At 33.7% G+C, this 27,619-nt stretch overlaps 1 protein-coding gene across 7 annotated transcripts in view; it reads left to right on the top strand.

Annotated features, from left to right (window-relative positions):
* BNC2 (basonuclin zinc finger protein 2) overlaps positions 1 to 27,619 on the top strand; it is a 514,203-nt gene that overhangs the window by 266,064 nt on the left and 220,520 nt on the right. The window contains exon 1 of one of the 7 annotated variants that reach the window (XM_074197557.1): positions 159 to 22,867. The exons of the other annotated variants lie outside the window; for them this stretch is intronic. Within the exon in view, the coding sequence (XP_074053658.1) occupies positions 22,823 to 22,867 (45 nt within the window). The 5' untranslated portion in view covers positions 159 to 22,822. Of the gene's footprint in view, positions 1 to 158; positions 22,868 to 27,619 lie in introns of those variants that run through there. 7 annotated transcript variants of the gene reach the window in all.

Here is a 27,619-nt window from a genome sequence, read left to right as displayed (position 1 = left end):
CATAAACAATGACTCTCATTGTCCTAGTTACAATTAAGAATTTAGCCAGAGAATATTGTTATAAGCAGTTGTTTACAACTCTCCCTAATAATAGCTAAGTTTATCAGTTTTCTTCTTCCACAATTTTTCTAGTTTAATTTCTTGAAGCTTTAACAAATTCACTCCTAATAATTCCAAAATAAAAGAAAAATCCGTTTTCACCCTATATTTGGAAACAGCTTCTCTTTTTCTCTCTCCTTGATTTTATTATCTGTTGTTTGATCAGTATCCTTTCTTTGCTGTTGCTTTTCATTGTCTTTCTTTTGTGTTTGTGTACCTGTCCTTCCCTATGTTTACCGCTTGATGATAGTGTTTGCAAATTTACTTTTATTTCTGTTTTTATTGTTTTGAAGAATAATATTTTTAAACACAAGTTCAAGTTTTTTAAAGAAGTATGTTTCCAATAAATTTTTGGGAATTCATATTCCTAAAGGACTTTTAGCAAGGATATAATGAATATAAATATTTGAAAATTTTTTAAATTTGCTATTTATTGGTATATATGAGATTTTGGATATTCTTTTTTTTTGCAAGGCAAATGGGGTTAAGTGGCTTGCCCAAGGCCACACAGCTATGTAATTATTAAGTGTCTGAGCCAGATTTGAACCCAGGTACTCCTGACTCCAGGGCTGGTGCTCGCTCTATCCCCTGTGCCACCTAGCTGCCCCGATGTTGGATATTCTGATTGCTTTGAAACATTACACTAAATTTTACCTGGATTCCATGGATTATAATTCTGTACAAGATGTGTGGCCTATTTGAGACTACCATCTTTGAGGAAATAGTTCTTTTTAAATCTACTAATACATATTATTCATGCCTTTGGATTTGAAATTTATTATACGATGAATTCTCAAGATTTCAAAAATTTTCCTCCCTTTTTTATTGCCCTAATGAAAGCCTTGAAGGCTTCTTTTTAGTCTTTTCTCTTTTTAATTGCTGTTTTATCTTATTTTTCCAATTATATGTTAATGAAACTTTTTTTAACATTCATTCACATTCATATTTATGTTACACAATTTTCTTCCACCCTCGCTTCCCACCCACATCCTCTCAGCAATGAACAGTGTAGTGAAAATTGTACATATATATTTGTGTTTAGCATGTTTACATATTTGTCATTTTCTGTATGAGGAATTAGGAATAAGAAAAAAGAAAGAAAACAATGGAACAGGAAGGAAAAACATAAGTGAAATTTTTGAAAATGAACATAGCATTCATTCAGATTCTGTAGTTTGGCTTTTTTATTTGTTTTGTTTTTCTTCTTCTGAATGTGGATAGCATTGTCCATAACAGGTCTCCCAGAGTTGTCCTAGCTCTCCTCTGATCTGCTGAGATATGGTACATCCATCAAAGTTGATCAATTCATAATGTTGTTGTTAATTTTTACAATGTTCTTTTGGTTTTGCTGCCTTTGCTCAGCATCATTTCTTGTAATTCTTTCCATGCTTCCAACTTCCTTCTTATTTATTTTGTGTTTAGATTTATCTGGTTCTGAAAGAGGGAGGTTGAGGTCCCCCATTATTGTAGTTTTGCTGTCTATGTCTCCTAATAATTCATTCAGCTTCTCTAACAATTTGAATTCTATGTCACTCTGTGCATATATGTTTAATAATGATATAATTTCATTGCTTTTGGTATCTTTTAAGAAGATGTAGTTTCTTAAAGGTAAGGGGATTATGTTTGAAGTTTATAAGAGGGTAGTTTTTTCCTGTGGTCAGAACTAAAGCACCTTCTGAGAGTTTATGTAAGAAGAATTCTCACTGGGCAGCTTCTTAGAGTTCATTGAGTCCATCAAAAAGAATGATTTAAACTATATAATTTCTTTTCATTTAAAAATTCAATTCAATGCTTTATATGCCCAAGGAATACCATCAATCAGAAGTTGAGAGTAATAAAATGAAATGTGACCTATTCCCTATCCTCATTTGTAGTTGAGACAATATGACACAGAATAATAAGATCATAATTTTAGATCTGGACCAAACCTTAGAGCTCCTCTAGTTTGGTCCTTACAGATTGGAAAACCAAGGTCCAAAGAGGGAATTCGAGGGGAGTCAAGGCAAGAAAGAATGATATTTATATAGTTCCTACTTTGTATCAGACAATTTCCAAAATGCTTTCTTACAAACATTTTCTCATTTGATACTTATAATAACCCTGTGATACCCATTTTACAGTTGAGCAAACTGAGACAAATAGTCTTGTCCAGATTCGCTCAGTGCAAGTCTGAGGCCAAATTTCTGACTCTAAGCTGTGGCACCAGATGCCTAAAGGGGTTAAATGACTTATCTATGGTCTACTACTCAAACTCACATTTTCCAACTCCTAGTCCACTAATCCATCAAATGGTACAAGGTGATTATGGAGGCATTCAAGAGTTCTCACCTTTGCTGTCATGAGGCAATAAAATCTTCCTATCAGATCAGGAAGCAACGCATCTTTTTGAGAATCTTTTTTAATGGAACCTGGTTCAGATCTATTTGATGCCTGTGATATTAAATGTAAGAGATTGAGGAGCTCAAAAACCACCCTGGACTCTGGCATATGGATTAAGAGCTCTTTGAATGTAGTTTAGTTAAAGACATATCAGAAATTAGAATACTCATTTTCTAGATAGCTGACTTTCTTGGTCTTTGGTTCACTATTACTTCTACTATTGCATATTTTTAATTGTTTTTCTGTAGTTCAGGATCTGGACACTCTCTCCCATTCCATAGTTAAACTATAAAGTTTGCTTCTCTGCTACTCTGTTGCCTATTTCTCTTCTCAGTGTTCTATGTTGTATTGGGTATTCATTCTGTCCCTAGTACTTTTTTTTTAGGTCTTTACAAGGCAAATGGGGTTAAGTGGCTTGCCCAAGGTCATACAGCTGGGTAATTATTAAGTGTCTGAGACCGGATTTGAACCCAGGTACTCCTGACTCCAGGGCTGTTGCTTTATCCACTGCACCACCTAGCTGCCCCTGTCCCTAGTACTTTTACTTCTCAGCCCTCATCTAGTGTGTTCTTCTTAATAATAAATGCCAATTATATATTCCCATTATCATTTATCTTTCTAACGGTATCTTTACTGAGAATGTATAATATATAAACCAATGTACAATATCTTTCCCATGTTACCACTTTGATCTCTGTAAAGTGGACACTCAAACTTAAAAAGGTTTGTTACAAAACATTTCCCCCAAACAGTTCACATCATTGTTAATGTATTTGTTTTCTCCCTTACATCCAGGATAATGTATTTTGACTGCTAGAATATATCTCTCAAGTGCTGGATGAAGCTGGTCATTTTCATGGGTGGCTTCTCTGGGAAACACAATTATGAGCTTTAGTTACTGGACCTCTAATTGTTCTTCCCACTTTTCACAACTCCACATCCCAAAATCCAGTACATTACATTTTTGAACCTTATTTACATAAGATCAAGAAAGAAGAGACCCAACATATGTACCAGGTATTTCCAACTATGAGGCAGCCAGGTGGAAAAAGTGGGTCCCCAAGACTTACTTCACCTGGAGTTCTATAGCACTTCTTGCCTCATGTGCCACTGGGGAAAGAAGGGGAAAGATAGAGAAAATGAGAGAGATACAGAGAAACACACAGAAAGAGAGTCAATGAACATTTATTACTTGGGAAATCTTTTGCATATATCTTTAGTTTCTACTCAGGAGCTAGTAAAAAGACCTTTTTTTATTTATGCAGTAAGTTGGCAGGAGAGAATATTTGCATGTGACCTGACAAAAGGGAAAGAGAAGGTAAGTTGGTCATTATTGTCAAATGTAGGGTAGCTAGGTGACACAGTGGATAGAGCACTGGCCTTGGAATCAAGAGGATGGAAGTTCAAATCTGATCTCAGACATTTGATTCCAACTAGTTGAGTGACCCTGGGCTAGTCACTTAACCCTGATTGCTTCACATCCAAGACCATCTCCAGTCATCCTGATTCATATTTGGCCAGTGGATTCAAATGACTCTGGAGGAGAAAGTGAGACTGATGACTTAGCACAGCATCAACTCACTCAAATCAAACTCATGTACTTGGTCATGACATCACCTCCCTTTATGTTGTGGTCTTCTTTGAGAATAAAGGACAAACATTATGATTGTCAAATGTATAAGATTGATTAATCAGGATTTGTACTAAGAAAAATTTATGAAATTTGGTAGTTACCAGTTATTAAAAACTTTGGAGAGAGCCATGATGAGAGAGAAAATTGGATGAGAATTTCATGAGAGGCAAGGAAGTTGAGATAATGAGTAAAGGAAGTTCCACGAATATTCATTTACTCTGCTATCTGTCCAGTTTCCCTCTTGGATATGGTATAACACCTGTTTTCATTTCGGTGATATAGTCTTTGTATATTATTGCATTTTTTTGTAGTTGTCTGCGTATGTATCTTTTCCTAATAAACGAAAGTTGAAATTATTTCATCTAAATTGTTTACCAGTATCGTGTCTTGAATTTTGTTTATTTAATAAATGTTTATTCAATGAATAGAGCAACATGTTGGGCATATGATCTAGATTTTAGACAAATCATATGATAAGTGAGTTTGTGGTAGTGAAGCTTTCTATTGTTTTGTTGTTCTATTTTAAGTTACATTATTTGTTAGAGAATAGCTATGTGTATGATTAGCTGTTCTTTTTCTTCATAAAGAACCGATCTGTGTGATAATCTCCTAAAGTACATTAAGAAATGTTCTCAAATTGGGCTACATGGTCCTAAAAAAGACACAATTTTATTTCCATCTACAGTAATCACATGCACAATAAAAATGTTATTCATATATGCTGTATGTTTACTACCAAAGTATCCCAAATTTAGAGGTGTTATTTATATTTAGGTGTTCACTTTGTATATGATTGTTACAATAAGTCTTTTGCTCATTTTGTGAAAGTACTGAAGCTAAGCTGAAACTTTTTTTTTTGCTAAGAGAAGTTAAATAATCATTTTAAGAGGGAATATTCAGTTATTTTATATAGGGATAGCTTAAATAGTATAAGAAGCATGGATTGGATTTAGAAAACTTTTGTTTCACTCATCTTATTTACTCATCTCAAAATTGGGGATAAGGAGACTGCTGTTACCTACCTAAAATTGATGAGGAATGTGTACTTCAAATGCCAAATGTATAGTTCAGTTTATCTTTTTAATTAAATCTACACTCTGGGGGCAACTAGGTGGCGCAGTAGATAGAACACTGGCCCTGGAGTCAGGAGGACCTGAGTTCAAATTTGGTCTCAGACACTTAATAATTGCCTAGATGTGTGACCTTGGGCAAGTCACTTAACCCCCATTAGCTTATATAAATAACATAAAAAATAAATCTACCCCCCCAATTTTACTGTTTTTGTAAGGTTCTACCATTCCTCTATACGCCTAAATTCAAAATATTTTGGTTTATTATAACTTTTTTCTCTCTCATTTCTCCATTTTCAAAGTTCTGTCAAGCATAACTTTGTAATTCTGCCTTTCTCTGTCCTCTCCTCTATTTCCACTGCAGTGCTCTTAGCACATCCTTTCATTGGCATTCATTTGGAATGTCACAATAGATTTTTATGCTTCATTTCTGTACATTTTTATAAATCCACCCTTTATACTTCTGATAGATCATTGCTCCTTATGCTTATTTCTGGTTCTGTTCAGATGTCATCAGTGACTCTTTATTGCCTAATAATAATTATTATTTGGAAGAATAAAATGTCAGATTTCTTTTCCTGGCCTCTACTACCTTATTTTTACCTCTCTCTTTTTAAAATATATTTGCATTGTTTGTACTCTATTTTAAAATAATAGTAAACATTTTATACTTCTTTCCCCCCTTTCCCTAGTTCCACATTTCCTCCTTCTATTCTTTAAGGAATAAATGGTCTCCTTCTGCTTCATCATCTTTGAATTCCTACTTATTCTAAAAATCTAGGTTGAAATGCCTCCTTATCTAAGTAACCTTCCATGATCTTTTCTTTCTCATTTCCTGGATCAGTAACAACTTCATCCCATCAGATTTCAACATTTTTATTCAACCACTCATCTTGTAAAGTTATTTGTTGTATGTATTCTAAAAGTATCAGCTCTAGAGACAAGAGACTGTGTCTCATTATCTTTCTGTGTTCTGCACATAGTAGGCACTTACTAAAATTTGTCAAATTTTGACTTTAAGTATGAGCTATTCTTTTGGTAACTTCTGAAAACAGTACTATAAGATTAGGGTCATTGTTTATTTTGGCTTATGAAACATTATGATAAGTCTTAACAATGATGTATGGTTTTAAGACAAATCATAAATGTTGCTTAGTAACGTTCAACTTTGGGTGTTTGCATATTGTGGTAGATGGAAGGCTCTGCCAGTGAGTTGGCAGATATATGGTAGTGATTTATTTGTTTTTTATTTTTTAAGAATGTTATATTAAGATTGAACATGGAAAGGTGATTATCCTCATTTAGAAAGTTGAGAAAATCTTTGTTGAAATATAACTGCAGTTAAGTACGATTTTATGTATAGGTCATGTCACATGCAACAGATTTCTAAACCGCAGTCAATGGCCCTCTTATTTCAAGTAATATTTAAAAAAACTCCAGTTCAGTAAAGAGAACTTGAACATTCCCGTAGAGGTCACTGTAACAGAGTTTGACTTGTATTTTACCTATGTGTTTTGATTCAGAGTTATTAGTACGGTAACCATATTTTGAAAAAACTCTATGTTACTGTGAACTTATTTCCTAGTATTAGAGAAATGGTCTCATTAAATAATAACAATGGCTTACATTTCTGTATTGTGTCATAATCTCCAACATGACTTCCTTGAAATTAATTAACTGTCTGAAGCTGTTAGTAAAAGTTTTAAAATACTACCTTTATAGAAGAGGAAAGATACCCAGACAAACATGTTCATGGTCACATATATTGTAGACTCTTGAGATCAGACTTAAATTTCTTCACACCAGATTCAGTGTTCCTTATTTTTGCCCTAAAAATGTTAAGAATTTTTAATTAAATTAAGATTCCTAAAATTTTTTTTTCTTGTTTGTTCCTTGAGAAAGTCCTGGCAGTTACAAGGAATTAAGGGGAATGCCATTCTCCTTTTTTTCTCTCCATAGTTTATTTTAGCCATTTTAGATTTTTCTCTACCTTCTCAAAAGAGTTCTTTGTAGGTATTCAGAGTGAAATATTCAAGTGGTATGAAATTATTTAATTTCCTGTGGATTTCATTATTGAATTTTGAGAATAATGCTGTGATAATATATTCTACTGATATGGAAACTCTCAAATATCATGGACCAAGGCTATACATTTCCCTTTTGCAATTTTTTCAGTTGTACTGATTATCCTACCCTTCTTTTTCCTTAAAGACTAGTTTCAATTTAATCATTCAGTTATCAGTGGTACTCCATGTTTTCCTGGGTCATACTTCTAGATTCATTTTTCTTAATTTCTTCTCTATTTTACTAGTGTACATAGGCGGTGAATTTAGGTATTTGGATTAGTTTAATATATTTTGTTTGGTATGTCTGTCTAGAAAGACAATGGAGTAATTAGATTGTTTTAAAGAAGTGGAATCAAATGGAGACTTGACCCTGAGAAATCAACTTAAACCATAGTGATCTGCCATTTCATCTAATGCGTGGATTTGATTCCAACTAGTTAAATAATTATAAGATTTTGACCTCTTAATAATAAGAATCCTTTACATTGGGAATCACCTAGAGGGCAGAGGAATAGGGATGTGGTGGGTGTGAATGGTTGCAGCATATTCCTAAAGATGAATTATACATGAAAAGTGGTATGTGATTGGATGAAAAGTGAACTGACCATGCTGAGGAGAGTAGCCAAATTCATGACATTACATTTCTATCAAATATTATAAGATTAATTATAAGATATATAATAATAATAGTAATTCCATTAATAACTTCTGTTATAAAATGATTTATAAAATGCTTTTTTCATATTATTACATCATGACAAGTATTGTCTTCTCCATTTATTCAATCAAGGAAATTGAGCCTCAGAATGATTGCTCAAAGTCACACTCATAATAAATATTAGAACAGATATTTGGTTCTGTCTTTTCTGTTTCCAAGGCCAGTATTCTTTCTACCATGACATGCCTAGAAATAATCTTGTATAATAACTTCATTTATACCTGGGGAATTTTATTCCCATAGAAACTTTGATTTGTCCAGGAGCATACAGATGAACCCAAATCCTCAGACTCAAATCAGTATGTGTTACATTTTATATTTCATAATCCGTTAGGATAGGATAATTTAAAAATTCAAGATGCAAGAATGAGAATCTTTGGAAAATTATGAAAAAAAGTCTAGTAGAAAATGAGTAAAGTGACATCTCTGTAATATGAATGAATATAGTATATTTTCTGTATTTTATCAAAAATTAAAAAAGTTTTCCAGAATGGGAATCAAATTTAAATTTTTATTTAAGTAATATTCAAATAATTTGGAATTGAAAGTAAATTGAATAGGTGCATTTGGCTTAGAATTACATATATAACACATACATAATATATAATAATACTTGTATAATATAATAAATGAATAATATATAAACATATTCTTATTTCCATAGTATGAAATATAATAACTTTCACTGGCTTTGGAATATAGTTCTATATCCTACTTGATCATAGAGAACTCACATTCATTTCTAATTTATTTATTCATTGAAGCTTTCTGCTATTTTAAATGGAGAAGGCAAGAGAAGCCAAAGTTTTCATTCAGCACTATTACTATAAAGAGGAATATGCCCTAGATCTATAATCAGTGGATTTGTTATTATCCAGAAATAGATCTGGCAAATTCTGTTTGATTTTTACTTTAGAATAAAAAAAAATCAAACTACCTCACATCTTCACTAGCAGAGGAATAGTAATATTAATAATAATACTAATAATAGTTGCCTTTATGAGCTTTTGTTCATTTATACCATGTGAAGGTATAAAATGAGTTGTTTAATATGTTGTGGGAATCAAGATATTGTACACAGAAGCACTTACTAACAGATAAAGATGCTAATCAGAAATGAAAGAATAATAGCAATCAACAGTAGTGAATTTTGATTGCTATCATTTCTTGCACCTTGAAATCATTAATGAACTGTGTGTTTGACATGTGTGTGCAGAAGTAAACAAGCCAAGTCAGAGAGCTTTAGTTCTGTTCATGACATTTGTAATTAGTAGCAGAACACTGAAATTTAATGTTAGAAAAATATGACTTTAATAAAATCTTGCTCAAGTACTTGCGAGGCCGATAACAACATTGTTAATGCTGAGTCTCTCAGCATTTCCATTTTGAACTCTTAGTTTAAGGGAGATAAGATTTAGTCAGAGAAACTTGCTGTGGCCTAAAACTGACTTTCATAATGTCATTCCAGATTATATTCTGGAGTTTTAAAAAAAAATATTTTTGTTTTCAAAGCATCATTCCAGCCCAGTATATTTGTATGTATATACATCTCCATATATATCTATATGTCCATTTCTATATATCTAAAATATTGGGAAGTCAAATGACGTCACTTATAAGCTCTGAGTAAAATAAATATTAAGCAATGCAGGGAAATGTAAATTGAAAATCCTCAAGTAGATTTTCTTTTATTATGCCTTTCTGATGAAAATCAGGAACTCTTTTGCTTAGTCCCTATTGTATAAAATAAGGAAGTTGCTAAGGCAAAGCAAGTATATATGGTAATTTTTAAAGACTGTGCTGCTGTTGAGGTTTACATCTGGAATAAATGGTAATAGAAAACATTATGATGCAGCATAGTGTCTCTAAACAAGACTTAATACAGTGTTTTTTATGAAATTTGACAATATAGAGCTTCATTAATCATGTATGACAAAGGTCAATCCTTGTTAGTCTTTTGGGGCAAATTATGATTTTTTGAGTCCTTGATCTATCAAAATCGGCCCTTTTAAAATCTTCTTGAAAGATGGCTGAGGTAGGAGCATCCTCCATTTAATGAAATATTCCTACGTTCTGTCCCTGCCAGGCTTTTTCTTTCAGCAAGTTAGTTCATTGTTATATTATTTCTTTCAACTCTTCAAAGCATCACCAACAAACTTGAGCAGCATTTGATATTTTAAAACCCAACTTTTTAATGACTGAGATTTTCATGTGAATATTAAAAAAAAACTTTGAAAAATCCTTATGCACTTGGTTTTAGCTGGGATAGGAAATGGAAATAACAAGACACTCTTAGAAAATCTTGCTTCTGTGGACTGCCCAACGTTGCCAGAAACCACGAAGCAATGGAAATATCTAGAGAAAGCTTGTTTCTACAAGACTCCCAGACTGATTACCAGACCAAAGAGGTTCACAGAAATTTAGCTGCAAGCAAGCATTTAAAATTTAGGAGGCGTATCTAATCCTGCTGAGGTTCACCCATTGCTAATTATAGTTGTGTGTGACGCCCAAGTGATTTTGATATCAGCCACATCACCATGTGTCTCTGATTTTGGCATCAGCCATTTAAAATATATTCTTGCCTAGTTCATATTTGTCTACCCTGGATTTGTACTGGAATAAAAGTTTGTCTTTTTTTCCCTCTTGGCTCTTAGTTTGGATTTAAAATTTTCCTGCCATTCCTTCTTTTGTGTTTAATTATTTCATTTTCTAGGTACTAAATGGACACTTGTGAGCATAATCTATACCCATGTTGTGCCTTTATTATAGCCACATAGATATTTGCCTTCCATTTACATTATCAATTTGGTGCATGAATTTATGAACAATAAGGAAGAATATTTTTAGGGCAGAAGTTGCCCACTTAACAACATATATTGGTTAGACCTGCCTCTACGAGTCCTAAATAAATGACTTTGAAGTTGAGAATGCTTTACAAGATGAATTGTTTTGTTTATATTATATCATATCTTACTTATCTCAAAATTTATGCATGCCCATGCTTCTTCGCATACTTTTATAGTGATGCATAATAATTACTACATATTCAAAATTAGTATATGTGCAAACTAAAGGACCATTTTCTTATTAGATGATCATTGACACATACATTTTCATCACAGAAATTAGTGTTTTATATATATTCCTTACAGTATTTGTGTAACTGATTTGATATTGACATTTGCACAAAATTATTTTATAACCTTTCTAGTATCTATATGAAACCATAAGGTTGTGATGAAAAAGAGAAACAGAAAAAATTGATATTTTTTTAATATTCAATAAGGAAAAATATTCAGGTAGTGTTTTTGTTTCTTTTTTCTATAGAAGGGTTTATTGTTGAAGATTTTCTAACTTATTTTTCCCATTAGTTAGAAAAACAGTATTTGGGTCTTTATATTTTAGAATAATTAGAGAACAATGATTTTAAATTACATCCAGATTCAACATGAAGCTCTACCAGTTTACTAAGTAAATAATTTTTGAAGCTCCAAGCAACAACCCACCTGTTCGGCTTATGTGATATTCTGGTGAGTGTAACATGGAATACTCACAACTTGTCTGAAAAGCTCTCCTTGCAAATTATTTATTCCCTGTAAAATATTTAATTGTTCTATTTTGATTTGGAATCTTAATACTACTTTTTGCTTTTGATTCTTTTTCATTGTTTGTAGAAAGGTAGATGGAAATATTGATCCATCTTTAACCTGCTTCTTGGAGGTGTAGCCCAATGCTCTTCATCATTCTTTACTTTGTACTTTTTAACTTTATTTTTAATTTTATGAGTAGCTTGCCAAAACCTTTTTCAAATATTTTATTCAAACTTCAACATTAAAAATTATCAGACTTTTCTCTGCATTAGCTAGTTGTATCTTTAAGTGATTACTCTTAGTAGGATTATCCCTCGAATTATTTAGCTCTGCTATACAGTACAGGACAGAAGAAATAGGATTCAATAAATTTTCAATGTAGTTGTAGATCCATAATTAATTAGCCATGTCAGTGTGGGTAATCCACTTCTATGGAACTATTTGCATTTCCTCAACTATAAATTAAAAGGGTTGGATTTTCAGGTTTATTGAATATCTTCTCTAATTTGGACATTCAGGAATTTTTAATGACTATCATTTTAGGTTAATAAGCTTCCCCCTCCCCCCTTTATAACACTGATGTTTTACCTTTGACCTGTTTATTAATTTTTGGAGTTTCAGCAACTTACTTTAGTTCCTAATTTTATTTTTATAGTCTGATAATGAAACTTTTTCACAGGTTCTTTATAGGATTCTGTGTAAATATACTTCCTTTAAAGTATGTATATAATTATCTATATCCCCTTCTCCTGTACACTACACTTTGTGGGTATATGTATTTGCTCATGAAATTCATTTAGTAGAATTATCTTCCTTGTGTTTTGGTAAAATATCAAATCTTATTGTATAGTCACAAAAACCCACAAAATTCTTCATGATTATGAATGACTTTCCCTCAGGCTGTTTTTTTTTTTGTGTGTGACATTTGTATAAAAGTGTATGTGTTCTTCCAGAATTAAAGTGAAAAACCTTCAACTATTAAAATTATTTAAGTATTATAAAATGTTTAAAATTATAGACATATATATATATATATATATGAATAAAACTAGTTAGGGTATATACATAATGTTTGTGTATGTGTAATCTTAAATGAGTTTTTATAGCAGAACCTAAGCAACAGGATTTCAGATTGTAAAACAAACAAAATTCATTGTTAACTTCTACAAATAAAAATGTTTATGCAAGAGAATTATTACCTACCACTGTTCAGAATAATTTATGGATTGAGGTAATTTATGATAGTGCCTTTCAAAGAGCCCAATTATCTTGTAACTAGTACAACATGGGAGAGAATTAATCCCTTTTTAACTACAGTGAGAATATTCAAATGACTTGGTTTCAATGAACTAAATATCTAAAGCAGACAAATCACAGAACATCTTGCAATAGGAGGGCACACGAGAGAGCGCTACAGAGATTCCAGGTCATAGTGTTTATTATGAAACATTAGTTACTATGAAAATCTGGTTTCCATATGGGGTATGTTACATGTAATTTATGTAAACCACATTAGTAATGACTTCTATCAAGTGGTACTAAACACAAACTCCAACCACTATAATGGTGCATGTAAATTGTGTGTAAGGAAATTGCCAATGTTAGGTTAAGTTTTTTTTTTCAGAGAGAGATTCTCTATTTGTTAACCCTGATGCACAAATGACAAAAGCATACTTTATTTATAGATCTATTTTCCTTGAGAATGTTGGGGAGGGATAGCTTAGGAAAAGTTGATGTGATACAAATTAAGTATAAGTTTCTGAATCAGAGGCTATATATTTGAATCCTGCACTTAATATCTATCTAGCAATAGTTATTTTGTTTCTAGATGGTTAATTTTGAGGGTCAGAGGTTGTTGGGGTTTTTTTACTGTTTTTAACCATGTGATCTTTACATGAACCTCTCCCTATATTTTTTTGAGTGGGGGGAGTAGGACAGGGTGAATTATGAATATGGAACTTGTAATTGTTGAATAAGATGTTCTTTAGAGAAATAAAGCACACTGGCCTTTATAAAAGAAAAAAGAGATAATTCTGTGACCTATCTGGATTCAATGAAAGCAATAATAGTAATAACTTTAAATTATCAATGATGTATATAATCGGTGAAGCTTGCCCAGAGGATGTGGATAAATCCAGCACGGTCTTAACAAGAATGTGTTTAAGGAAACTTGATAAGCAGAGTATGAATTGCCATGAATTATAGGTTAGTTAAGGTGGAAAAAGTTTAATCAAGTGATTTTAACAAAGGCAATGCAGTTTCTTATTACAAGAAATCATGAATAGCATTTAATGTCATGATTTTTTTAGTTAGTGCCATATAAGATAAGGAAGAAAAAACTCAAGTAAAAGGATCTTGCTAGCATCTTCAGGAGGAACCTAAAACAGCTACCAACGAATAAAGTAGATGACATCCTAGAAACCTCCTCCCCCCAAAAAGAAGGAACTAATTTAGGTATTTGGAAACTATTCACCCAACAATTCTTATAAGTAGTAGGTAATTCAAAGCCAAAATTTTTTGCTTTCATAATTTACATCCAATTTACATCAATTTTCATGAGCATCTTTTCATCAGCATAATCAAAACTCCTACTATTTACTTAGCATTGTTTTATATGCTACAAAGTATATTGATAAGACCTTACAAGAATGCAGAATTAGGCTCCAAAAAGATCCTGATAGGTTAAAACAGTGTTCCAAATCTCCTAAGATAAAATTCACAGGGACAAATGTGAACTATTTTTCTTGTCCTCAAAAATTTGATTTTATTACTACATCATTGGGAGCATGATGAAATAACAGCTCATCTGTATTATCATCTGGTTATTCAAGTGGTTCACATTTTCAATATAGCCAATGTTATGATGCTCCAGCCAAAAAAGGGAGAAAGGTCTTTAGGCTATATCCAAAGCATTGATTTCAGTAGTAAGAAACTGACAATCCCTCTTAGTTTGCAATGGTCACACCACATCTGAAGTGTTATGTTCAGTTCTGGCAGGATAGTTTATGACTAACCTTGATTTAGCTAGTGAATGCCCAAAGAATGGTGACCAGAATGGTAAAGGATCTTCTTTTCATGAAACATCAGGATCAATGAAAGTCATTAGACAGGTTAGCTATGTTGATATCCTTGAAGGTCTGTCATGTGGACAAGGGATTCTGTTTATTCTATTTAGCTTTTGATAGCAGAAACTGGAGGAATGGACAAATTGGCAAATGTAAGCTTGAAGTCTTGAATAACTTTTTAAAACTGACCTGTTCAATTAGTAGAACTGGGCTATCTCAAGAGGAAGTGGTTTCCTTCATGGGAGATCTTCACTCAATTTCTGGTTGATTCCTTGAAAAGAGTTCATTCCATAATGGAATTCTTTACAACTATAGCTTTAAGGGGGAGACCTGGGCAATGAATGCATTTACATGAACATTTTCCTTTTGTTCTGTGAGAGCTATTGATTGGCCTGGATTGCCACTGAGATTCCTCTTAATGGCAAAACTCTAAAATACTGTTGTATATGTGATTATGAATGCCTTAAAAAACTAGGTAAAAAATGTTTTGCTAGATTGTGAATCTTGAGAGCAGGGATTCTTATTTGTTTTTCTCTGTATTATTAAGCCTTCCTGCCTCATAGTAGGCATTTAATAAATGCTTTTTTTGTTGTTGATACTTGACTTGTACTGATCAACTAGTATGAGAAACAATATTACAATATCATATATATATATACATATATATATATAATGTTTTGACTGCTTTAAATTAAGAATCCAGTACAAAAGAATAGTAAAAGAAAAATATGGCAATATCAAGGAATATGAACTAATTTTGGTAGTTATTAGCAATGAAGCTTTTCTGGTGAATGAACTCAGAAAAGTAAGATCTGTTTTGTTAAAAAAAAAAAACCCAACAGAAGATAGAGAAGATAATGAAGTCATTGTTTTCAGAGTATATTTCAAGAAGTACAAAGGGAAAACATCCAAATGCATTAACAAAACAGAATTGGAACATAGAATTCATTGTGTGGGCCATAATAGGAGATAAAATTGCAAAAATAGAGTGACTTTAGAATGATGTGCAAATAAAGAGTTTTTTAGGCCTTTCTTGCTAAAGATTCCATGATGCTTTTCCATGTGTAAACTCATTGATTCTCAAACAGAAATCAAACCAGACTCATCTACAAGTTATAACAACCTGCATTTATGAATTGAGCTGAAAATGACTTTACAAAAAAGCCTACTCTAGGTTTGTTCAATGAGCAGTGCAAGTATTATCCTTATTTTTGCATTTGAGGAGAAATAGAAATATGGTCTAGTTAGATGGCGTATCTATGGGTCAGTCACAGAATTGGTAAGTGTTGTAGGTTGGACTTCTGTCTAAGTTTAAAAATTTCAAACCTAGAGCTCGTTAGAGCTGCAGTGCAGTTTAGTAAAGAGACTGATTCTTTTGAACAATAGCATTAGTATAGAACTAACTGCTATTAGTTATATTGTGGAAGCAAATTGCACAGAAAATTATGGATAATTTTGAAAAAATGAAATACAGGTGGCTCATTTGAAACAGTTTCCAATTAAAACCACATTGTATTAAATAGAATCTGTTTTAGATGTATTAAATAGAATCTGTTTTAGATGAACTATTCTGTATGCTAAAAGTAAATGAAACATTTGTGGATGCAATAGCTGGTATACAAATCGAATATATCACTTTAAAGGACCTTAGAGTTCAACTTCCCCATTTTATAGGTGAGTAAACTGAGTCTCAGAGGACTTAAATGTCTTGTCTGATTACAGGGTTGGGTTTAGGGATGCTTGAGGGCACAAACTGATTACCAAGAAGACTTATACCCGTGAAGCAATGTTGTAGTATTACTCAGGAATATTTTTGTTCATTCTGGATGAAAAGACATCTTGTGGCCTATAAAAGGTCAAGGTTCTATCCAAGTAACTTTGTATTAACAGGCCCCAGCAATTGTCTGAGGTCTGTAAAAATATAAGGTAATGACAGAAGAATAGTTCAGCTCAAGGCCCAGCCATCCCTACACACATACAAAGCCCTATAAAAGGGGAATATAAAATGGATGGATGAATGGCTTTTCTTTTCAAGACCATATTTGAACTAGCCTTTCATAGTTCAATGAAGTGTTCTAGTTTGGGCTTGGATAATAGTGCTACAGAAAAGTATATTAAATCAGGTTAGAATTATACTTTGAGAAGAGACAGTGAGATCTGTTGGTTAGAGGGCCAGTATTGATTCTGGCAGAAGTAGATTTTAAGTTCTATCTCTGACACATACCACTTTTGTGACCATAGACACATCACTTAACTTCATTGTTCCAGGTTACTCTCCCAAACTATAATTGTTCATCTTCTTTGATGGTTTCCCACATTAATGAATCACTGATTTGAATCCAAAACTAAAGTTAATACTTCAGCTTTCTCCAGATCACCTTTACTGAGAGCTGAATGCAAGAGTTCTTAGATTTTTTCCACAGACCCTTTTTATATTCATAGTTTAAAATCTGTAGGATTACAAAGGAAACCAATTCTATTGAAATGTAGTGGGGTTTTTGCAAGGCAAATGGAGTTAAGTGGCTTGCCCAGGGCCACACAGCTAGGTAATTATTAAGTGTCTGAGACCGGATTTGAACCCAGGTACTCCTGACTCCAGGGCCAGTGCTTTATCCACTGTGCCACCTAGCCGCCCCAAAATGTAGTTTTCAAAACATTGAAAAACCAAAACAAGATTCATTGAGCCTAGGTTAAAAACCTCTGACCTAATATATTGGTCATATAAAAGTCCTAGCAGTAATGATAGTTAGATGTTATCTCTTCCAACTCTGTCACTTTATTGAGAAGGAAATTTAGACCAAGAGAATTTACATGGGTAGTAGAAATGATTGAACTGAGATTGGAACCTAGGTCTTCTGACTCCAAATCCCTTGCTCTTTATATTTCATCATATTCCCCCCCTGCTCATATAATCTCTCAATTATGTTTGCATGAGAGATTTGCACCTTGGTATAGACATATTGAGTGGCTTATGCAATACTCTATTGATACCTGACTTGTACTGATCAACTAGTATGAGAAACAATATTACAGTATCATCATATATAATGTTTTGACTGCTTTAAATTGAGAATCCAATATAAAAGATACAAAAATATCAGTACAAGTCAAGTATCATAAGCGACTTTTTCATTATCTTACAGACTATATTTTATCCAGTCTGTCATGGCTGTTGACATGAACCCAGTTGTAGTAATTTTGACTGACACTTACTTCATTGCTCTAACATATTCTATATTGTTCTAACAGTGTTCTAACTTGTGATGCAAGTTGTAGAGAAGTTCTATGATTCCACATTCTGGATAGTTGACTTTATTTGGGAATAACTGTGCTGCAAAATTTGTAGGAGGATCCTTTTCATTCAAGAATTCTTTCCTTTAAGTAGATACTTGATTCACCTTTAAATTTTTGCTGTTATCTTGCTTCCAAACCTTCAAGAAATATCAATTTATTTCTTTTCACTATAATCATCAGCCTTTACCATCAGTAGTGGTGATATCAGTAAGATAAACCTCAGATTGAGTATTAATGTTTGGAACCTTTTAGAGAAAGGAGGACAAGTTGGAGAAAGAAGATCACAGTAGACCTTATAGAAATCATAGATTAAAAAATATCCAGATCTACTTTAGATTAATCATCTAATTGTTGGTGAGGATCTTAGCTCCTTCTTTAAGGGTAAACTTATTAACCTAGTCATTCTTTTCCATATTTCAACCATCATAGGTTTTCTTCAAAGATTTGCCTTTTTAAATTTATCCTGTTATAGTATGGCATACAGTGAAAAATTTGTTCTCTTGAACAGCTATGTCTCAGGGTAGAATGGGCAGCATTTGAGTGATTAATATATGTTTTTAGTTTTTTAGAGTGCTTTGACAATCAGAAGTGGAATATAAAGCTACTGAGTTTTATTTAAAAGCATGGTTGTGAGTGGTCCAAGTAAAGACTTGGATATGCTTCCAAATTCAACTAGATTGTTCAATTAAAGAAATATACAGGAGTAAGAATGAAGAAAAGAGCACCCAAATGTTGATATGCAGTTAATTAGGCAAACCTTATAGATAAAAATTTGATAACTCATTAAGTGACCTGTAATCTAAATTCATCAATAACATAATGGGACAATTTTGAGAAAGCATCTCTTTACATTTTTAACATTGTTTATCTTCATTACTCCGTTGACCTTTTCTTTGGTGTAAAATTCCAGCAGTGTGGTGAAATGCAAGAGATTTGGTGTCATGGGTTCAAATCCCTGCTCTCTTCATTACTACTTCTTTGACCTTAATTGCTTAACTTTTCCTTCCTTAAAATTTCAAATTCAGTTATTTATTTGATCAGTTTTGAATTTTAGGGTATCATTAGAGCTCAGCAGATTTCTCTATACAATATATGAATTGTTCTTTCGTGTCCTTTGAAAATTCAATTCTTTTATATTATTAATATGCAGTTGAAAATAAATAACAGATATCATTTAATATGTCTATACCAATTATGTTTTGTCACAATCCTGAATTGTGAATTTTTTCATCCATTGTATGTACCTATCATTCCCCATCTTGCTCAAACATAAATATATCATAAGATTCAGTAAGATTCTCATTCTTGCTGTTTTTTGCACAAGATACTCTGACTGTTCATATTCACTGACTGTCTCTCATGCCTGGAACTCTCTCCTTCCCCATTTCTGAATCCAAGCTTCCTTCAAGTTTTAACTAATATCCTCATTCCTCTGAGAAGTCTTTTCTGGTCCTCCTTTAGTGCTTTTCCTCTGTTGACTATCTCCAGTTTTTACTGCATGTACACACAAGATACGTAATTGTTTGCATGTTATTTTCTTTATTAATTGTAAGCTCCTTAAGAACAAAAACACCCCCCCTCACTTTTCTTTATATTCCCAAAGCTTATCATAATATCTGATAATTAGGTGTGTAATAAATTCTTGTGAACCTGTTGACTGTGCCATCTTGAGTGAATTTTACTCTCTTTTTTTTCACATTTGGGTTTTTCTCTCATTTCCCTCTCCCCTCATATCAGGAGTTTTTAACAGTTTTGTAACACTGACCCCTTTTACATCTGGCGAAGCCTCTGGATCTCTTCTCAGCATTCTGCTTTTAAATAGATAAAATATATAGTTTGTGAAGGAAACTAATTGCATTGCTATAAACTTATCAAAAAGTTCATGGATCCCAGGTTAAGAACCCCTGCAGTATTCAATATGGCAAAATATACTTGTGGAAAAATGTCATCTCTTGGTATATAGGTTTTATATTACAAACTAATTTATTGTCTGATGCAGCTGGTGTATTTAGGTTTATTTGCTCTGAATATAATGTTATTAAAAGGAAAATTTATTTTTAAACCAGGGTTCATGTGGGAAAAATAAAATAGTCAGAATTTTACTACTGGACAGTGCCTTTTTGCCTACTAAGTCATCTTTAAAATATGAGTCAGGAATTCTATGTGTACTGGTAAAATTGGCGATAGTCAGAACATCAAAGGCATGCCTTTCTTATTAGTTCTGGGTACCTGTATTTAAGTAATTCCCATGACCTAAGAATGACTTTGTCAAGAAGGCAGGGACAATCGTAGTCAGCAAGGTTTTTTGGCTTTCTTCCTTGAATCTAAATTCAGTAACACATTGTGATAATTATATGCTTAATAAAAAAGGATGTTATTTATTATAGTAACATTTTATCAGAATTGAAGTCAGTGAATATTTTTGTGGACTACAAATTATGTAAAGGACTACAAATCCCATAATACATTGCCAGACTTCCTTCACATTAACAGCTCTATTTATCTGGATTAATTGACCCTTAACAGAAAGGAAAAGTAAAGATTTTTGCAAAATTAATATATGGCTGGGTCTATAGAAGTAAATTAGAAATTTTCTCTCAATGCTCTTTATTTTAAAATAAAACTTAATCTTGGGTATCAATGTATAATCACCACATTTTCCTTAAATCATACACATTTCTGCAGGAACCCATGATGAAAGTTGGTAATCTGAGACTTAGCAAGTTTGAGTTTGTGTGTATTTCCATGTATATGTTTCTCTGTATATGTGGGCATATTTCTCTAGAATCTGAGTTACTTTATGGGTCATCTTGGAGAGTATCACTTAACAAAAGCCTCATTATCATCTTGAAAACCATTGGATTTTCTTCTACCCTTGGAACTTTTTGTGATTCTCTGAACTCTGAGTAGAGAATATGGCTGGCAAGTTTTAGGGACAGAGCAGAGTCACCAGAGCAGACAAAGAAGCCCCTGAGAAGGCAGACGGACTTCTATTGCTTGTGGTTTTCCAGCGCAGCTGGTTTCAGATGTGTCGGCCTTGTTCTGTGCTGGTCCCACTGCCAAAGCAAGACTGTCACACAGCTGGTAGTACTTACTGTACTTGCGGGAAAGTATGTGATTCATTAGTTGGAGACGTATGTTTTTCACCAGTTCTGGTCATGTTTTTGTTAGGATGTGGTAAAAGCATAGGCAGGGGGTGAAGGGACAATGGAAATATGTGACTTGTTAAAGATTGGCCCCAAACAGTTATTAGCTAAATTGTACACCATAAACCATCCACTGAATCTCCTAAGACAAATGGCTTAATTCTTTCTTTTTCAATTGAGGTCATTTAGTCATAAGTGGTAAAAATGATCAACACTGAATCTTCTTTTCTTCTTTTTTTTTCCCTGTAAAGTATTATGATCCATTTAAACCCCAAACTATAATGTGAAGCGAAGCCATGCAAGTAAAAGACATTAATTTGCTGAAAAATGCCCATGACGAGTGAAGAACTTTAACTAGAGTGAACTGCTGCTACTGATAAAATATGAGTATGGCATAACGGCTAATCAGAAACACTTTTAATACCACTGGGTGTGAGGGGAACAATAAATGGGAGTTTCTTTGTCCACAGATGATAAAGCAGGCTAAAGTTGTACAGCTGAGAATGAGGGACTATCATTTTCATTAATTATGGTATCATTAATAGGCTTGGTATGGACTCTCTGACACGGTCAGTTGGGGGTATCATGAAGCACTGCCAGTGTGAGTTGCATCTGTTATTGAGCCATTATCTGTAAGGTAGTCTCTGAGCTTCTGAATATTTTACACCTGCCCAGGCCTACCCAGAGTGGTTTAAAAATGACCATTGCTGCCCTGTTTCCTTTCCATTATATAGAATTTGCTTTAACTTTCACTTTTCCTACATCTTGCACACCATTGCTCTTCTAGCCTTCTTCCATACACTCAGTCACTGGGCCAAGGACTAGAGATACAGAGAAAGACAAAAGCAGTTTCTTCCTTTGAGCATCTCACATGCTAATGCAGGAGACTACATGGAAACACTAGCTGGAAGGTCATATTAGAGCAGATTTTTGAAGACTTTGATGATCAGTTATTGGTAGTTCGGTCTCTTCCAAGGGATGTTGGACCTCAAGCCCCCTTTCCCTTCCTATTCAGACATTCCTTCACTGTCATATACTGTCCATGCTTCGCCATTTATCCCTGGATTGCCGGACTCTGCAGAATGAGAACCAGGTCTGTCTCTGACAATTAACTCAACTTGGCTGCAGCTGAGATAGAAGAATGCACTCGGGGGCCTTCGTCTAGGATGCGGTTTAACAGAGCATAAAGAGGGGCATCTGTTACATGCCCGCTTTCAGTCGCCTCACTGTCACCTGAATGTTACTAGCTCTGAGGCATGTGGGTGCTGTTTGGTAAACAAGAGGCCAGTATTAATTAACCAGGCTGTGAGTGTGTAAAGTGCTGCTCATCAGATCTCTGCCATCTCTTTCTCTGGATGCAATGTCGCAATGAATTCCTCCAGGATCTATTAAGATGACCTGTGGCATTGAATACTTCAGTGATTCGTCTATACTTGTGGATACTCTTGTTGACCTTTGTCATCTTGATTTTTTTCAAAGCCCGGAAATCTGGGTTTGTCATTTTTTAGCCAACTGACTAACCAAGAGAGGCTAGAGAACACTGTGATACCTGCCTAGAGGCTGTTTTTTTTTCTTTAAATTAGGACATTGAACCCAGTACAGAATTGTGGTCTGTATTTTCTTTCAGTCTCCTGCTGCCCACCTTCTACTCTCCCCTCCCCATCTGACGGTTCCTACTTGATTTGAGGTCTGAAATAATGAGAACACCTCTGCATGATCAAAGTTTTTCCCTGCCAACTGGTCTCCACTGCAGTCCTGGTATATGTGTTTGGTAGGCGACAAACAGCTTGTTATAATGTATTTGCAGGTAATACAGTTACCTTCTGTTCTATTCTTAACATCTTAATTTGCTTTTGCATTGAATAGTTATAATGAAAAATGAAATTTTAAAACCTTATTTTCATTTTAGCTTTTAAAAAGTTTCTTTTTTTTAGCTTAAGGAATGTTTTGAAGAGAATCACATGTCCTTGCATATATTGATGAATTGATACGTTGTTCGTTTTTCATAGTCTTATAATCCTTTTGGGTATACTGCTTAAGGTCTACCAAGGTCTGCAGGCAAACATAACAAGGTAACACAGTGTCTGTGGTTATTTTTCAGTATACACATCTGTGCTAAACAGACCATTATTTTTGTAGCTTTTTTGTTTTGTTTTGTTTCTTCTGAGGGCCCGAGCTAACTCCTCATCCATTAGAAGATGATGTAATGCCAGTGGGATCTAGCCCCACACAGCTTGAACCCAAAAACGATTCCAGTTGTCAGTAGTTGAGTGTGGATGACCAGAAGGTGTGATGCATTCTCCACTGTATTTAGAATTGTTGCACTGGAAATATCCCACCCAGTTATGTTGGCCCTTTGGTCTTTGGGAAGCTTCTCCCAGCCACACCTGCATTCCTGCTGTCCAGACCCATCTTTTATTGCCAGCAATCTTTGTGCAAAGCTATCCTGGGCCAAAGAGGGGGCTGAGGGGGCTGAGACTGGGGCAAAGGAATCACCCTTCTCATTATTGCTTAGAAGAAGAGGGCAGGAAGGGAAAGACATCACACTATCTAGAGAGTTGATAATGCCTCAAAAATCTCTTTATCTTTGTAAGATATTTGCTGTGAAGTTTAATAAGCCAGCTGTGATTTTTTTTTAAGCTGTTGAATTCTGTTTCTTATTTCATTCCCCCCCTCCCCAGCTTTTCTTTCTTTTGTGTTTCCTCCCCCCCCCACCCCTTCCTTATCTCAGGGGAGTTTCTTGAGAAGCAAGACTGAGAAAGAGCTGAGGTTTATGTTAGAAGAAATTAAGGTTAATGATCATTGGCTCATTTTCATATTCTGTGGGTGTGGATGGAGGAGTAATCAGTGCAGGTGGCCTTGCCAGTTGGGAGTTTCTCTTTGTCATCAAGAAAATAAGGAGAGTGCAGGGATTGAATTACCACAACTATTTCGGGACTAAACATATTTCATTTCCCGATCGGGTCTGGTTTAAGGACACAAAGCTGACATTAATTTTATCCAAGGAAAGCACAGCAATTTTTTTTTCATAATTTGACTGAATGCATGGGGTAGATGCATGTTCAAATTTAATTCCAATGTAATCTTACAAATAATGTCCTGAAAAGCAGAAGGCTTTTTGATTCACTTTGACAGTTTATGTTTCTGTGCCCAATTACCACTTACTTATTGAATGTTAAAGAGCTGCTTTTTAAAATGTGTACCCTGACTGCCCCAATTGGCTTCCCAGCTGCCTGCTATTACATATGAAGGTACTCCTTTCTAACTTTCTAAAGGATGTACACATTTGAAATAGTTATGTTTAGCTAGCAAAGGAAGTGGGGGATTTGGTTGAGGAAGTGCATGCTGGCCTTGAAAGAATATCTAGTGTGCATTATAATTTCAGTCACATAAAGACCATTCCTTAAAGAAATAAATGTTGAATTTGCTGGGGAATGGGGAAGGGGTAGGGCAGGGCCTTGAAATGACCAAGTAAGCCACATAAGTAAACCTGTACTCAATGAGTATATAAGTTCCAACTGGAATTATTTCTCACAGCTTTTATGTGTTTCTGTTGCCACTGATGCAACTTGTTCTAAGTAAGAGATTCTGATTCAGGATCTGGAAAGGGAGACATAAAAGTTGGCCATAGACAATACAAGTCTTTGAGTGAGGGTATAAATAGTTGCTGTGCATGATAGATTTTATTTCTTCTATAGATGATCTGATTTTTTTTAAATGCAAACTTTAGCTGTTTGTTCTGGGTGTAAATATAATGCTAATATAAAACTAGGTTTTATGTTATGTGAGCATTTGGGGAGGGGAAGTATTCCAGTTCTGTGGCTCTATTATAGCTGATGCAGGATGTGAAAGTTCAGTTATCATTACATAAAACAATTCTTTGCCTCATTGTAGTATTTAGACCTAGTAGAAGTCAGATCCAGATTTTTCCCTTCCCAGTTCTCAGTGGTAGCAGTCAACATGCAGTCTGAATATTCATTACATATTCATTAATATGAATAGTTTTCTGCTGTACCTTTCCATGACTTATTAATAGCTTATGAAAAGCCCATTCCCAAACATACAGAGGGCAAAAATGTCTTAGTGGTTTCTGGAAAATACATGTAGCAAAATGATGGGAAGGCTTGTCATCAGGTTGACAATTTTGAAACAGATAAGACTTTTTTCCAACATCCCTTTGTAGCAAAAATTAAAATTTTCAGGGATTTTATAAGTTTTAAGTAAAGCTCTAATCTAGGCTAAAAATTGACATTCAAGAAAATCTCCCTGGAAGCTTGTAAATTTTTAAAAATTTAACCTTTTAACATTTCATCTGTTTAATAAAATTAAAGAAAACTACCTTTCCAAGTTACAATCTCAAAGGTAGCCTCTTCTTCTTTTGCCTCCTGCTTATACTTTTTCTTTCCTCAATGACACAACATAAAATTGGCTTCAAATGGACTTTCTTAAAGACATATGAGAGACCACCTTAGACTTTAGACAAGGGATTCATTCACAATATGTTTTCTGCTCATTTGGTATTACCAAAAGCAAGCAGCCTTGAATTTGTCTCAGTTTAGTATTTATTTATCAGACATGGGGAACATTTAAACAGAAGGAACTAATTAATATTTTACTATGCATAGGAGTATATAACTTAATATTAGTTGCATAGAAGAGAAATTGAACTTCTTAGAAAATTAATAGTAAAAGAAAAACCCTCCATGCCATAGTTAATGTATACATTTCATTTCCTCTCTAGATTCTACATATTATATCTGAACATGATTCTTTTTCTGTGATCACTTCTGCCTCATTTCTGTCTTTTTTCTCTCACCTTGTACTTAATCATTCCTGTTTCTTCTTTTGGTCTCTTTAAGTTATGAATTTCTTGCTTTCTCTTCAATAGATCATTATACAACCTTCTTGATTTTCTCTTTGATCCTGCTTATGCCTGTATTTGAGAGAGTTTAAACTTATCATGCCAGGATCTAATTTTTTATTTTAAAACAATCTTCTCACTTTGTAAATTGTCAATATATTGTTCAGAATTCTTATAATTTTGGGTTCATTATTTGGTGTTTTCTTTTTTAGTATTTTGATTATTTTATTTCAATATAATCAGTTTTCTTTTGTAATCTAATACTGTTTATTGATATTTTAAAACATTATTCTGAAAAAAAAAAAGAATTTATATATCTCACTAAACTTATGGAGAAGTCCTAGGATTTAAGAATCCTTGGCCTAGACTGTGACCTATCTTTGATTCTCTATCATACTATCAGGTGGTCTGTTAATGAGTCCATCTAGATTTAAAGTCTTTTAGTGAAATGAAATTTTCCTTTATAAGGCTTCCAATGAGCCAAGATGTTTAGATTTACTTCCTTTGTCTATTTTTTAATGCATGTAATAAAATTATGCCAGTTTTCTTGCCTACTTTCATTTTTTTTTACCTCCTACTTTCCTTTGCCCCAATTTAATCATCATTAAAACTGAGATACTCAAAATAACTAGTAAAATAAAATGCTATTTGGGGTCAGAGAATCTAGGGAATGTGAAAGATTGAGCTACCCAGCAGCAGCAAAGTTGGATGTAGACAAATGTTTATTACCTAAAGTTGTAGGAGTTTGCATTTTTAATTGTGAGTCCTATTTTAATTACTGCAAATACTACCATTTACTAAACACACTAAAAAATTATCTTTCAAATCTGAGCAGCCAAACATTGCTTGAGAATATACTATATTTTCCTAAATAGTAAAAACTGAGTAATTCTTGATATATATTTATACAAAACTGCAAATTATTTTTCAAAAATATTGCTTTAGCAAGGGATTAGTTAATTTTTAGCAAGGCCTTATTTCTTTTCCTCTATTCATTTTGTTTGGACTGGTGATTGGGCAACTTTGTTGAATTGACTTCTACTTGAGATTTCAGAAAGACTTGAATTCAAATCCAGTCTCTGATGCTGTGTGTGTAAATGTTTTTCTCTATTTTCTCATTTGTAAAATGGGGATATTAATTGAAATCTCCCTCCTAGAGTTGTGAGGACAAAAAAGAAGATTCTTATAAAGTACTTTGCAACTTTTAATGATTAAATAATAATAATTGTTCATTTTTATTTTCTTAGTATAGTGAATGCTTACACTTACAGGTCAGGACTATCTTAATATAGATTATTGAATCCCAAGGTGCAGTATTATAAATGTTGGAGCACAAGAGGATAGGGATTGTGCAGTGAGGAAATCAAAGCAAGTTAGCTTTGTTGAGTAGAAATGCTCATAATAAAAGGGCAATCAGAAAAGGGTATATACAAGTCAGATCTATTAGGGCCTGGTGGAAGACAGCACTGAACCCAGTAAAATATAGTTAATTTTTATCTGTTTCTTATTTGCATTGAGCAGAATTGAGCATCTGTTGAAGGGAGAGAGGAAGCATGGACTGGGGCTTGGCGGCGGGTGGAGAGACATGGGACGGGGACTGTCTAGGCAGCAAGTTAATTGTCAAATTCCCTCATACAGGAAAAAAGGGGGCTTTTGATAATATCACTGATAGGGGATTGGCTCTTTATGGGTCTGCTT

The sequence above is a fragment of the Macrotis lagotis genome, chromosome 8, assembly GCF_037893015.1.
Source record: "Macrotis lagotis isolate mMagLag1 chromosome 8, bilby.v1.9.chrom.fasta, whole genome shotgun sequence".
Classification (NCBI taxonomy): Eukaryota; Metazoa; Chordata; class Mammalia; order Peramelemorphia; family Peramelidae; genus Macrotis; species Macrotis lagotis.
The sequence above is the reverse complement of the archived record's forward strand: the minus strand, read 5'-3'. Positions and strand labels throughout refer to the sequence as shown.